The sequence below is a fragment of the Ursus maritimus genome, unplaced genomic scaffold (genome assembly GCF_017311325.1).
Source record: "Ursus maritimus isolate PB19 unplaced genomic scaffold, ASM1731132v1 scaffold_15, whole genome shotgun sequence".
Classification (NCBI taxonomy): Eukaryota; Metazoa; Chordata; class Mammalia; order Carnivora; family Ursidae; genus Ursus; species Ursus maritimus.
Genome location: NW_024423897.1, coordinates 37601256 through 37616564, shown reverse-complemented (window position 1 = coordinate 37616564; position 15309 = coordinate 37601256). Strand labels below are relative to the sequence as shown.

The following is a 15309-nucleotide window of genomic DNA, read 5'->3' as shown; positions in this document are numbered from 1 at the left end:
GGGGGGGGGGGCCTGGGTGGCTCAGTCGGTTAGGTGTCTGCCTTCTGCTCGGGCCATGATCTTTGGGTCCTGGGATCAAAGCCCGCACTGGACTCCCTGCTCAGTGGGGAGCCTGATTCTCCTTCTCCTTCTGCCCCTCCCCTGGCTTGTACTCTTTCCCTCTTTCTAAAATAAAATAAAATAAAGTTAAGTAAAATAAAACAAAATAAAATGGAACAAATGCTTGAAGACACACAATTTGGGTATATCTTGAGGGAATTATGCTGAATGAAAAAATCCAATCTCAAGAGGTCACATACTCTATGATTCCACTTGTATGACATTCTGGAAATGACATAGTTATGGACATAGAGAACAGACTAGAGCTTTCCAAGGGTTAGGGTGGTAGGCAGAAGGGAGGTACAAAAGGGTAGCATGTGGAGACTTGGTGATGAAACCGTTCTATATTGTAGCAATAGTCACATAAATCTACATGTGTTAAAACTCCATAGAATGAAATGTACACACACAGAGACACACACACACATACACGCACACACACCAATCAGTGCTGGTAAAACTGATGAAATCTGAATATGGTAAGTGTTTGTACAAATATTAACTTTTCGGTTAGGATCTTGCACTGCAGTTATGCCAGACGTTATCACTAGGAGAAGATGGGTGAAGGACATAAGGGAATTCCTTACACTATTTCTTCCAATTGCTTGTGAATCTATAATTATTTCAAAACAAAAAATATTTTTAAAATATCTTAAAAATAATAACTAGTCTGAATTAAAGCTCAAGGGTTGCAATAGAAAGTCATGTAATACACTTTTCAGTATGATTCTATGTGGGTTACTTACTACTTAATTTTTTGTGAAATTCCACAGTTTTGAATCAAAGGGAAACTTTCAATGGGTGACAGTGGGCAGGAAGAGCCCACACACTCACACACTCACATATCCACACAAAGGGTCAATTAAGTTCCCTGTCCAAGTAGCCATAAATATACAAACTGAGTAGAGTTAAGGTGACCACACAGGCAGAAGCAGAGGGACCCTGTCTTAGAATGTTCTCCTTTGACTCACGAAGTCCCTGGTGGGGGCACACAGCTCAAGATGGGATACCACCGGATCAGAAAAGCTCGATTTTTGCTTCAATATTGACTGGACTCACCATTTTGTAAGCCTTACATACCAATCCATGAATGTTTGTCTAAAGAAAAGTGAATGTTTACAAACTTCCACTCTCCCCAGTACCTGAGCCAAAGTCAGCGTCAGCAAGGACAGCTCTTCACCGTCCTGGGGAAAGCAGGGTCCTTTAGCAGATGTTGCAGCACAGACTCTGCCTCCAGTTTTCCCATCACCACTCAGAGCCCATTTCCCCGAAGGGCCTGAGGTTTCATGCTTCCACTCTCCTCACTTCAACAGTGAGGAAATCCAGGCCAGAGAGGGGCACAACCTTAGCCAAGTCACACAGCAGGTGTTGGTTTGCAGCTACTAGTCCGGGACTAGTGGTTTCCAGACAGTTGAAGACTTCTCTAAACGTATTGCTTGAATAACTGGAATGATTCAGCAGTTAGCCAGTGGATGATTATTGCTTATTTCTACTCCCCCAGGTCACACTCCCACCCCTCGGGAGGAGACAAACACAGGAAGAGACCCTCCACTTGCAAGACACCCAGTTCTTCGTCCTCCTCCTGGTCTCTGACCACTTCTCAGGCTCCGCTACAGGCTCTTCTGCCCTTCTTTTGGCTCATTGCTTAGTTCACTCTCAATCGCAGTCAGATTTGGGGAAATCGTCAATGTGCTGCTGGCTCTCAAATCTGTATCTCACCCCAAACCTCTCCGAGAGTGCAGACTCGTGCACGCAAGCCTCCTGATGGGCACCCTCTAAATAGCACCAGAGGAGCCCCCAGCTCAGCATCCCCCAAATCCTGCCCCCACAGTATTAACCTGCTACTCTTCCTGGTTCCTCTTGCTTGAAGCACCGTCGGCTTAGCGGTCTCATCTAGAAACACCAGGATGTCTCTCCAGTTGGTCTTCTCTCCCCACATCCTGCATCCCCATCTGTCCCCACGTGCTGCTAAGTCGGCCTCCCCTCCCGCTTTACTCCCTGCTGCCCGAGCTGAAACTCATCATTTCGTGCCTGAGTTTACACCTGCATCATCTCATAATGGTTCTCCCTTCTTCCTTGTTCTTAAATCCATCTCTGTGCTGTTCCCGGGCTGATCTGGTGAGAACCAAACTCTACCCGTATCATGACCCGCAGCTCAAGACCCTTCAAAGTCTGACCTTCAGGAAGCTCTCCCTTCATCTGCAACCTCACAGTTTACGCTCCAGCAACATTCAAACGGCTGATATTACCCGCACCCCCTGCCCACATGCCATAGACCATGCTCTTTTTACCTTGTTTCTTTTCTTCTTCTTCTTCTTTTTTTTTAATATTTTCTTCATTTTAGAGAGAGAGAATGGGGATAGGGGCAGAAGGGGAAGGAGAAAGAAAGGGAGAGAATCTCAAGCAGACTCCTGCTGCACACAGAGCCCAATATGGGGCTCCATCTCACAATCCTAAGATTGTGACCTGAGCAGAAACCAAGAGTCAGACCCTTAACCGACTGAGCCACCGAGGCGCCCCTTTAGCTTGCTTTCTTCGAGCTGCTCCTCTACCTAGAATGCCTTTCTCCCCTCTCTTACCCCTTCAACCTGTTCTGCATCCATCCTTTAAGACTCAATCTGAGCATTTCCAGGAAGCCTTCCCTGACCTCATTCTGGATTAGGTTCCCTCTAGTTTCTCTTGTGCCCACCTGACGCATGGCACTTGCTGCCTGGGTTAGAATTATCAAACTGCACGCCTGTTTTCCTCCTTAGCTCTTTCAGAGCAAGAACAGAGGTTTACTCGCCTGCTCATGTCAGGCACTGCCCTAACAGCAGGTATACACACCACACTGAGGCCGCACAACCACCCCCCAGGACTGGAGAAGGGTGAAGAATACACCCACTGTGCTGGACAAAAGCACAGCTCCCACGGGGACAAGGTTTCGTGGTGAGTCAGTGAGGAGGCAAGACCTCCTGCAGGTTAGAGAAGCGGAAGCTAAGGGGTCAAAGGCGTAAGAACAGAGCAACCGGCATCTGTAATAATAATTCTGGTGACTGCGGTAGGAACTGCTGGGAGGTGTTTCTCCACATGATCTGAGCAAAGGCACCGACAGCTTTTGTCTCTTTCCAAGGACGTTGTGTAGAAACAGACTGGGAGTACAGATGCAGTGTTCCCCTCCAGGGAAGAGGACAGATTTCTTTGCTGTCCAGGGGGGAGAAAAGGACAATGGCTCCCCCCAGGGCACAAGCTGACAAGTTTGCTCACAAGCCCCTCTGAAGGGCTGATGTTTCCTGATGTTGGCACTCCTCAGCCACGATCAAACCCGCTTGATCCCAGCATCCACGTGGGCTGCCCCTGTCACCCCGGTGGGGGACAAGAGGGGCAGCTGCAGACATGAAGCTCGAGCGGCGTGTGTGCTGTGAGGAAGAAAGTCCTCCATCCCTGCCCGGAAGGCTCACGTCCTCTCCTAGCATCGCATCCAGGGAAGCATGGTGAGCTTGCAGGCGGAACAGAACCTACCACCCTTCCCAGCTCTTGACCACGATGAAGACGAGAAGGGAGAACAGAGACCCAGGAGTCAGAAGAGCTAGGTCGAGGCTGAACCGTCTACACACACGGGCTGGGTCAGCGAGGTTGTCGAGATAAGCTAGCAGTGGGACGACTGGCAGAGGGAGTGAAGGAGAGGAAAGGAGCTGAAAAGCAGACGGCAACAAATGGGATTATTCTTCGACATTCCATCACTCCTACAAGGGCAATTCTGGGATAACCTGGAGGTTAGTCACTGAAGAGAAAAAAAAAATGTTAGGACCTGAAGGCTCCCCTCAAAATCTTGCTGGCTTTCTTCCCACTGCTTTTGTCTTTCTTTCTTTTCTTTTTTTTTTACAAAACAAGTGCACAATGAACTAAGCTGCTGATCATTTGTGGCTGGGTATCTTGCCCCTATGTAGAACTTCTATCCACAATACGTGGGATTTAACACAAGTTCAGTGACAGGGTCATCAGGATACCTCACTACTTTTCTACTAAATGTCATGATTCTGCCAGGAGGTCTTAAGTGAGCACAATTTTTCTGCACCCCCTTGGCCTCTTCATCTCCAGGTCTCATAAAAGGTTAGTCCAGGAAACCCTCGTTTAGTTTCTTGAATGCACTCGATCACAGAAGGCTTGAGAAGCGTTAATTAGCTCTGCCTCAATACTACATGCCCTGAGCATGCCCGAGTTGCCAAGAAATTTAGGGAGGTCATGCTGGCTCACTGAATACGGGGAGACTCAGACTACATGTGTTCCAGAAAGCACCCTCGTTAATTATTTGAGTTTATCAAGACAAACCCCCATCCACACTGATTTCACCCCCCAAAAATAGCTTTCCATTTTTGTTCTTTTTCTCATTTTCTCAAGTGAGTCCAATTCACTCTCCACTTCCCCTTCCCAACTCATTTGGGTCCGTGATACCGAAGGACACAAAGAAGACCTCTAGGAAATTAGCAACATCTCAAACAGCCCTACATGGGAGATGAGAAATGATTTTGCAAAATACGGCTTTTGCTATTAATTGTTCTCTCTGGGTAAGCTCCCTTTATAATGAAAAAATTCCTGTATCAATTTCCTTGGGAATTGCTAGTAGCAGCTTGGGGTTCAGTGCATAACCTGATTATTCTCTGCCAGCCAGGCTTAGGTTCCCAAGAAAAAAAGAGATTGGACAGAGAAGAGAAAACAGTACAAAGTTTTATGTGAAAACTAAGGAATAACTCATCTATCAGAGGAAAAGATTCTTGATTTTAAAAAAGTGGTGAGTGTACAAATTCTTTGCCAATATTTTTGACATTTATCCTGAAAGAGCTATAATTACATAGGTTATTACAGACCTAAAAATCCTCCTAGGGGCAGGGGAAATCACCACCTTGAATTCCCAAAGCTAACAGGCTTTTAACTCCAGAGTCTCGAAAAAGGGAACCCAACATTAAATCACTCCGAGCCCAAGAGGGAAATTCATCCTCTGTGAAAACAGTCACCATCTTTCCGCCTGCCAGCCCTGCTGCTGCTCCTTCAAGCCAGCCTGATGCCCTCAGGATCCGACCCTGGACAGCGCAGAGACTGGGATCCATCTGGTCTCATCCTAACTCACTCCCATCCCTGTTTTTTCTCTATCCTGTTCTTAAAAGAAGTCTCCAGCTTAGAATCCTAACCTTGTCCTTCCTATTTTCTATTTTCCTTCAACAATTCTGCACAGTTCTGTGAAAGGAGCATCACGGCAACAAGTTTACAGGGTTGTGGTGGGACTAAGTGATTATGAGAAGAAGGATTACGCTAACCAGTAACATTTACCCACTGGTTTCTACGAGCCAGATACTACCCTAACTAATGCAGGAATTCACATGTCTGATTCTCACGGTAACCCTGGGAAGTAGAATTATCCCCATTTTACAAAATGAAGAAATGGAGGCACAAACAGGTCAAATAACCTACCAAAGTTCCTATAGCTTGAAAGGGGAGGGACTAATGATAAAGCTGGTACTCTCCCTGATGTCAACTGCTTACAAGAGCTGGAAGGGGGAGAGTAATCCTATCCTTAACCTCTGGCCCAAAAGGGGAATGGGGAGGCCATCGAATTGGTCTAACGCAGAAAGCGCTTGAGGCCAAGTCTGTGTCCAAGTCTTTGAGGGAGAATGAAAAGTTCAAAGGATAGGATTAGGGTCATAAGAGGAAAATGAGAACTTGATTCAGGGCTGGAGGGAGGCAGGATAGGAACGAGAGCACACTGCCTCCTACCTGAAGCTGCTCTTTGATTTCGTGGCCCACGATGTCTCAATATGCCTGACATGTCTTTGCAGCACCTGGTTTTGGGTACCTCAGTATTCACTGGTCTGAAACATGACCACCTAGTCTTTGAGGAAGCCTCCAGGTGTGCCAAGTTGAGTATCATATCCCATTATCCTGGCTTATTCTCAAAACGTGATGAAAATCCATAATGGTTTTTACCTAGCAGTGACTAGCAAACAAAAACTTTACTTTATGTATTAACCACAAATTCTCTTGGACCCACTACAGGAAAGGAAGTCCAAAATGATGTCAGCTGTCAGATGTGACTCGAATCAGAAAGACGGGAGTTGTAGAAAGGCATTACGGAAGAGGCCAGCCTCAGCATTCCCACCTCATATCACTTTGCACGGAGCCCTAGAACCATCTCTCTAGTGCCTTTCTCTCCATTTCATCCCTCAGTTTGGAACCACCCAGAGGATCCCCTAGAATTAGATCCACATCCCTTTATATGAGCTCTATCCCTTATCAAGTCTTGTCATGACCGCGGCCAATGCTGACCCTCATCTTCGCCCTTTGCTGACTTCACCTGCTCACTCTTTCCCTTATCTATTATATACCAATAAGGCTAGATGGTTGCAGACCCAGCCTCTGCCTTCAATCTTATATACTAATGAAGGGAAGCACATCAAACAAACAGATGTGAAATTATAACTGTGATATGTGCTGTGAAGGAGAAATGCACAGCATTGTGAACGTACGTGCTAGAATCTTGCTGGCATGAAGGTGGGGGAAGCCTCCCCCAGTGAACCGACCCTGAACTGAGCTGGTATCTGAAGGATTAAGGTGTCAACTAAGTGAAGACAAGAAGGAAGACAGTCCAGGCAACAACAAGACCAGTGGCAGGGGACACCATTAGGAGAAGACTACTGCTCTATCCCAAAGGCAAGAGGGGCACGGTAGGAGATGAGAGAGGGAATTAGAAAAGCACTGGATGGAGATGCCCTTCAACAGATGACTGGATTAAGAAGTTGTGGTCCATATATACAATGGAATATTACTCAGCTATCAAAAAGAACAATTTCTCAACATTTGCTGCAACATGGATGGTACTGGAGGAGATAATGCTAAGTGAAGTAAGTCAAGCAGAGAAAGACAACTATCATATGGTTTCTCTCATCTATGGAACATAAGAACTAGGAAGATCGGTAGGGGAAGAAAGGGATAAAGAAAGGGGGAGTAATCAGAAGGGGGAATGAAGCATGAGAGACTATGGACTCTGAGAAACAAACTGAGGGCTTCAGAGGGGAGGGGGGTGGGGGAATGGGATAGGCTGGTGATGGGTAGTAAGGAGGGCACGTATCGCATGGTGCACTGGGTGTTATACGCAACTAATGAATCATCGAACTTTACATCAGAAACCAGGGATGGACTGTATGGTGACTAACATAATACAATAAAAAAACATTAAAAAAAAAAAAAGAAAAGCACTGGATGGGTTTAAACCAGGGGTGGGAGCTGGGTGCCAGGGGGGTGGGGATGATTGGATTACCATTTTGAGATCATCCTGGCTGCAATGAGAAAACGAGATTGAAAGGAATCCAAACAGACCAGATTAAACACAACTGTAGCCCAGGAAAGAGAGGACTCCATCTTGAATTTAAGTGATAGAAATGCAGATGGTCAGGCAAAATTGGTAACACCTAATGATGGACTGGATATGAGGGGTGGGAGAGGGAGGTGTCATGGATGTCTCTGGATCGCTGGCTTCCACACCTGGAAGAGTAATGATGTCAGCACAGAGACCAGGTGAGCAACATGACCAGCTGTGCATGGAGGGGGCAGTTTGGGACCCACGATTCTCTCTCCTGCCTCCTGCATAGTCCACTGTCCCCTCTGTGCACAGCTAGATTACACAGCCTCCCATTTGGGGGTTCATTATCAGTGATGTGTTCACAGTCATGTGTCCTTATGTGTAAGATGCTCGTTTACAAGCTCACGCTGACCGTGCAGGTCCCTCAACCTGGAATGTCCTTGCTCACTAGTTAATTCCTTCCCACCCTCTAAAACTCAGCTTAGCCTTCCCTCGCCTAATCCATGGAAGGTGCACCTTACGGTCTGACTAGCACTATTACAGGGACTGCAGAGGGGAAAGGTTTTTCCTTGGCTTTTTTTTTGTCTGAAAGCCTAACCTTCTACACATTCTGCAGCTAAGCATGCATGTAGGAGAGACCATTATACAGTAGATGATATTTGTCTTCCAAAGTATCAAAGTATAAAAGCTAAAAATGTAATTCTCATATAAATATGCAGTGAGCATGTTAGGGATGTACTTAACTCATTAATAAGAAGATAGACAAGATGTCTAAGCTGGTTCAAAGGCAGGTACAGGAAAGTGACGCTACCATAGGTGGTGAAAGTATAAAGAAAATATGCTGAAGTCAGACCGCTAAATTAGATACAAAATTAGTCCACAGACCAATAAAACCGCAACCTTTAGAGTTCTCTGCTAGACACAAATTATTTTCACCTTTTCTGGACAAAAACCATTTGTACCCTGTCAGTTTTCTACACGTTAATACCTAACTTTACTGTGTCTAGGACCTACTCAATAGCACATAATAATTAGGCAAAATTGCATTCCCCTAGAGTCAGATAGGTCATGTTAGACATTGAAATGACATTGCTTTTGTGTTGCTTGGTTTCCAAGTTTTGGAAAAATTTTCATAACAAAAGTTCACAGGAAGAAAAATAATACATCCATCAGTATTCCCAGATACCCAAAGTATGGCTGGGGTGATTCAGGAAGTGGGGGATGGTAGGGAGAGAAAAAGGAAAATGGATCCAGACTCCAGATATTATTGTTATTCAGTCTTCTGATTGTGGAGGTCAGAAAATAGTAAATTCTGCCTTGAGCCTTTTGGCCTCAAGTGTCTCGCCAAGCGAGAGTTGAATGAGGCCATTCTTCACATATTTCAGGTGCTGGGTGAGGTCGGTAGATTGCAAAGGCATTTCACCAGCTTGGCTGGTTCATTCCTTCCTTGAATGTCACTTCATTCATTCACATCCCAGGCACTGTGTTAGGGGCTGGGAATACAGTCAAGAATAAAGAAGGAATTCACATTGTGATGGTGGCTAAGATAGGCAGGAGAAGAGTAAACTAATGTACAGAACAGCAGCGAACTGTGGGAGGAGTACCGGTAAAGGAAGTAAACTTTATTCCGTGATGGAGAACAGCAAGTAGGGTTGGCTTTAAGTCGGCTGGTCACTGAGAGTCTCCACTCTTCGCTGGAGAGGTAGCATTTGTTAAACAAAGGTCTGGCAGGTGCCAGAGAATGTGCCAGCCACAGCAGAGCCAAGGGATGGGTGTTTCGGGCATTGGGAACCATAAGCGCACAAGCCATGAGGCTGAAGAGGGCTGTGAGAGTTCCAGAACCTACCTGAAGTCCAGGGAGTTCAAGGGTGGGAAACAAGGCAGAGAGCGACATAAGGAAAGACTGGAAAAGGGGATGAAGGCATGATCATGAAAATCTCTGCAGGGCATAGAAATTTTTGATTTTGTTCCAAAAACAACAGAAAGATATTCAACAGTTTTGTGCAGTGAAGTGACTCAATTTTCATTTAAGATTATCAGTCTAACTGGTACATAGAGAAAGGATTATGGAGGGCAAGTCTTAAAACAAGAAGACCATTTGGGAGTTCCCTGCAGCAAGATTACAATAAGGCCTAGAGCAACGTAATGACTGTAGAGATGATGGACAGCGGGTGGTCTTGAGATGATCTTGAAGGTAGCGCTGTGAGCCTTTCTGTTGAATGTGGACAGCAAGAAAAGGAGGATTCAAGAATGACCCCTAGGCTTGTGTGTGGTTACCGAGGTGGGTAACACGGAAGGTTGGAGCATGGGGGGAGGAAGAATTGAGATGATCCGGGCCCGGAGCAATCAAGAGTGCCACAGTGGACTTACTGAGTTTGCAAGTTTGGGTGGGCTCTGACACATCCAGGGTGAGATGGCAAGGAGGCAACTGGACGGGAGTCTGGAGCGTAAGGGAGAGGTCTGGGTTTGAAGTAGCAACTGAGAGTCCCAGCGTGGAGAAGCCAAGTGAGTCTCTGAGAACAGATGATGTTTCCAGGGGCAAAAGTACAGAGAGACAAGACGGTCCAGAGTTGAAGGGTATGTATGAATATGCAAGAGGTAAATAAACAGTATAAAGGGTTCAACATTTCCGTGTCCCTCCTAACTTTTATTGAAACCACGCAACTACTTCATGGTGGAACATTCTCAGTCACTGCTGTAAATCTAACTTGTGTGTTACTAGAGGAAATGATGGCCAGGTGGTTCCAACAATGTCTATGTCAGAAACTTCTCCATCTCCCACTTGACAGCACAAAATTCCCAAGAAAACAATACAGAAATATCATTTTCCTTCTCGATGGGCTTCTAAACACCTTCCTGGTGCCCCCTTTCTTGTCCATCAAGAGCTGTCCTGAAAAAAGGAGGTAGGGAGTGTAAGGATACAGGTCAGAAGAGTGGAGAGAAACTACCCCTTACCTCTTCTTCTTCAAGTAGAATGAGCCGAACCACAACAATGTGAATTGCATTGCCGATGCTTGGGTTATGGAACAACCCAGTGACCTAGAGTCAGAAATGGAAAACCATTAGCTCACATGATAAATGCCAGGGGCGGTGGAAAATAGCATTGTGATACACTTAAAATAAATGTTGTCTTAGAGATCAGGAATTCTGGGGAGACTACAACGAAGAGTGAGAGATGCCCCTGGCCCAATCCACATTATGGTACTTAAAGGCAACCTTTCCAAGGTGACTGGCTGGCTGTGTGTTTGAGGAATTGGTGCCTTCCTTCTCTGTGGCCCTTTCCCTGACCCAGAGTCTTTCTCTCTTTTATTATCAGTTCCGGAGGCAAATATCTTTCCCCACCTCGACAGGACTAACACTCTCTCTGGGAAGGTGGAAACATCAAGAACGCAAAAGGGAAGTCTGAAATCAGGCATTGTTAACTTTAGTCGAATTCTAACTACTTTGAGGATATCATGTTCTAGTTCTTTGCCTCAGTTTACTTATCTGTGCGCTAACATAAATTGGCGAAACAAACTCATATGGAAAGGATTGAGTCAATTGAGATATAACTAGTAGAAAAAATATGCTAAATTCCCAATTTCCCTAGGATATACATTTTTAAGAGACAGACTAATTGGCCCTGAATCTCCATCCTTCCTCACTTAGGTATGGCATGAAAAGAACAAAAAAGGTCTCTTTTATTTTTGGAGGCTGACACCTGTTCCCCAGCTGCCACTCCCTGCCCCACAGTCTGACATACCATGTTCATGATGGTGAGGATATAGGACTCCACGCTGTGGCTCCCGTGATACTCAATCATCTTCGTGTCGGCCACCACCAGCGTCTCCACCCACCGCTCTTTGCTGATGGAACGCCGAGACAGGCCTCTGCCAGGCCAGTGGTTCCTCTCCCACTTCTCTCGTTGTCGTTCCAGCTTCTGGGAGGTGGCAAGACCATCTAAACATTAAACAGAAGACCGTGGGCTAATGCTATGTATCTCTCATATATTACTCACCTATGTTTTAAAGATGCAAGGCCATAAGTTTAATTTATGTTTAACAACGTGGGAATTCAATGTTCTTATATACATGTCTGAAATGGGAGAAGGGACCAATTTGAATGATTATGACCAAGAGAGCTGAAATCTGCCTCTTATAGGAGGTTCCAAGTATTTCTTCGAAATAATTATTACTTATATCATTAAATAGGTCCCTTACTATTAAAAAGATGTTATAATAAAAATTGGGAACATTTTCTTCTCCTCCTCCTCTAAATTATTCAGTGCCTACTATGAGCAAAGCAGTGTACTAGGTTTTAAAATGCCAAGTTGTTTATCCTCATGAACATTTGAGGGACGTACTTCCATCTCTGTTTTGCACATGTGAAAATTAATGTTCAAAATGCCTGGTTCAATAATTTCCCCAAAGTCACACAGCCCATTAAGGTCCAGAAGGTCCAGAAGATCCATTCTATGCCCTAAAATCATGAGTTTTTCATAGACGCCTCATTGTCTCCCTCCGAGTAAGCATGCATACAACTGGAGAACATGTAAGCTGGAAAAGCTACATATACTTCCAGAAGGTACAAAGGGAGAGTGTATACACTTGTTTGCTATGTAACCCTTCCTGCTTCCCCAGTTTCACTGTCTATGTGAAGTCAGAACACTCCAAGGAGTAGTTACCAAAAAAAAAAAAAAAAAAAAAAAAAAAGAGAGAGAGAGAGAGAGAGAGAGAGACGTAAGTCTAAATAATTTCAAATTCACTTATTATGAGCTTTACTTGAAAATAATAAAACTGTACTTTGGTAAAGTAACCAGGATTATGTTAGCTTTGCAGGGAAGTCTTGTGAAGGTTTGCAAATGAGATCAGTACCCCTCATCTGTCTGTGGGAGAACAACCTTCTATTTTCCTTTTTCCACCTGCTTTGCATGGACAAGTATGCCTTTCCTAAGAAATCTCCAGAGATGTTTTCAGTGGGTTCTAACTCTACACCCCACCTACCCCCCCCGTCTGTCACCCTCTTTTCGAAGCTCATGGGAATGCTTCAGACTGTTTCCAAATCTCCCTGTGCAAGCCAGGGAGCAAGCCACCCTTGAGCCCACGTATGGCCTGCATTCTGGAAGGGCCGAGGAGCCAACCTCTTCCAAGCTGCAGGGATGCTCAGTGCTCTCCCTGAGCCCCCTCCCTTGACTTTGTAGGCTTATCACCCACCCCCCTCGGTGGGGGTCCCCTCGCAGAGGCTTCCACCAGCTTCCTGCAATATGTAGCCCATTCATTAAAGCAGGACCCCGTGCTGCTGGCTGCAGCTGTGGGCGCCCCTCTTTCTGCTCAGGCCTCAGGTGCCTATGGTTAGGTGCTGGCCGGCGGCTGACACGGCGACGCTGGTAGAATAAAGGTGATCTCTCGGCTTCCCCCAGTCCTTTCTTGTCGCACATCTCTGCCTTGACCCGCCCTCCTCCTCCACCTTTTATCTCCTCAACATCAAGCAGCAGAGTTTAAGAAAAAAAACAAAAGATACTTTAAAAGCCTATTAAGTTATTTCCATTTTTCCCACAAACAGGTGGGTCCTCAGTAAATGCAGGCAGGAGGAAGTGTGGAAATGAGAATGCGGTCTGGTGAAGACACGTGCCAACCGAAGATTTTCAACAAGACCTACACTAAGCCCTTGCTAAAGGCCAGAACCTCGTGATAATGAAAATGTCATGGGTTTCAAATAATTCCCAAGGAGAGAGACGCCTGTTCTATTACGGGTGGTGCCAGAGGCTTTGCAGTGGTGGTGGAATTCAATCCGGGTCCTATGGGACTGAGCAGGAAGAGAGGGTCATGTATATCTAGGCTGACTTTGTGGGGTCCTCATGAAGTCATCCCAGACTTAACAGAAGAAACACTTCTATTAAAAAAATTTTAGGCTGTGCAAGAAGACAGCCCTACACATTGATCTCCAAGGCCTGGTGACAATCCAGACAGTTCCTCAGGGGCAGGTGAAATGCCAACAATTCTAGAAGCTCCCCTGAGCCTGTCACCCCCCCAGCACACACAGACCGTCTTAGTCTGCTCAGGCTGCCGTAACAAATACCATAGCTTGAATCACAGAAATTTATTTTCTCACAGTCCTTGACGCTGTAAGCCCAAGGTCAGGACACCAGCAAGTGCAGGCTCTGGCAAGTGGCTGGCCCGAGAGCCGGCTCCCTTCCTGGCTGCAGATGGCCACCCTCCCACTGTCTGCCCACATGGATTTTCCTCCCTGTGTGCACATGGACTGGTCTCTCTCTCTTCCTCTTCTAAGGCCACCAATCCTGTTGAATTAGGACCCCACCCTGATGACCTCATTTAACCTTCGTTAAAGTAGAAAGGATTAGCTCAAGACGGTCATCCTAGGGGCAAAGCTGGACTAGACACCAGCTGACCCGTCGCTACCAGCCCTAAGCAATGCTTGAAGGAAATTTGTCTAGGAGAAGCTCCATAGGTAACAGGTGAGTTTTTGATACCAGCTTTCTGGAAACAATGTCTCACTTCTCTTGTTTAATCCAGGTATATGCTACTGAGAGAAGATGTCCTGGACCCAGAGTGGGTGGCTGGAGAAATGGCACCAGGAAAAAAGAAGAACATCTTAAGTCTGATAGGACCTAGAAAGCTTCTATTCAGGCCCACCATTGCCAACTGTTCTCTCTCCAACCCAACGGGCCTGGTCTGAACCACTTCTGCACTGAGCCACTTTTAAGTCCCATGACCTTGGAGCAGTGTTCTCATCACCACCCCCACCCCACCACCATGGAATGAGGAAAGTGAACTGAACTCCTACTTTTATTTTTTTAATAATATGGGTTTTTTTTTTAATTTTATTTACTTATTTGAGAGAGAGCAAGAGAGAGAGAGAGAGAGAGAGAGACCATGAGCGGGTGAGAGGCAAGGGAAGAAGCGGATTCCCCGCTGAGCAGGGAGCCTGACTCGGGCTCAATCCCAGGACTCCAGGATCATGACCTGAGCCGAAGGCAGACGCTTAACCAACTGAGCCACCCAGGTGCCTATGAACTCCTACTTTTAAAATGTATTTTAGAGACATCTAGCTGGCTAAGTCCATAGAGCATGCTACTCTTGATCTGTGGGTCATGAGTTCGAGCTCCATGTTGGGCATAGAGATTACTTAAAAAAACAACAAAAAAATTTTTAAATGTATTTTAGTAACAGAACCCTCTCTTCAGACAAAGATTATGCAAAAAGGAAGGAAGAGAAAGAATCCCAAGGCACAGGAGGCAGATGGCACAGAAAAGGGTTCCACGTGGCAGAGCTTTAAACCACCAGATGACACCATCTCTAAGGGTCCTTTCAGCTCTGGTGTCGTTCTAGCTGAACAAACACACCTTCCACTGCCCACACAACTCGGCAGTTTGCCACTGTCACACACTTACGACCAGAGCACTGCTGCCATTCCCAACTGAGCTGAAGGTCAGTGTTGGTGGCCAGAGTCAGTAGCAGCAATACTTAAGCTGCCAGAAGTGCCATCCCCTCGGGCCAGCTTTGGGTAGATTTGAAATGCCTCGGGCACGAAGCTCATTTTCAGTAAAAAGAAGACAAAACTACTTTTGTCCTTAGGTAACAGACTATCCATTTCTCAAAACTGGCCACTGCTAAGGGAAGATGTCTGTCTTTAATGATAAACAAGCGAAGCAACATGAGTCTAAGAGTTAATAACCAGGCGATGTCAAAAGCAAGTATTCCCCAGGTTTAGGGGTGTGGACAAAAAGTATAAGTACCTGAAAAAATCAAAATGATCTATGCTCCCCAAAGGCTGACTGGTCCCGGCTGACAATGCCCTCGCTTCATTAAGAACATGTCAAAAAGGAGAAAGGAAATGACGAATCATTTTGGAAATGTGAAACCTCCCAAAATAACAAC

The 15309-nt window shown here is 45.8% G+C and overlaps 1 protein-coding gene across 1 annotated transcript in view; it reads right to left on the bottom strand.

Moving 5' to 3' along the window:
• ADAMTS12 (ADAM metallopeptidase with thrombospondin type 1 motif 12) overlaps positions 1 to 15309 on the bottom strand; it is a 284339-nt gene that overhangs the window by 108798 nt on the left and 160232 nt on the right. The window contains exons 4-5 of the mRNA XM_008692662.2: positions 11175 to 11371; positions 10388 to 10471 (exon numbers count right to left, since the gene is read on the bottom strand). Of these exons, the coding sequence (XP_008690884.1) occupies positions 10388 to 10471; positions 11175 to 11371 (281 nt within the window). The remainder of the gene's footprint in view (positions 1 to 10387; positions 10472 to 11174; positions 11372 to 15309) is intronic.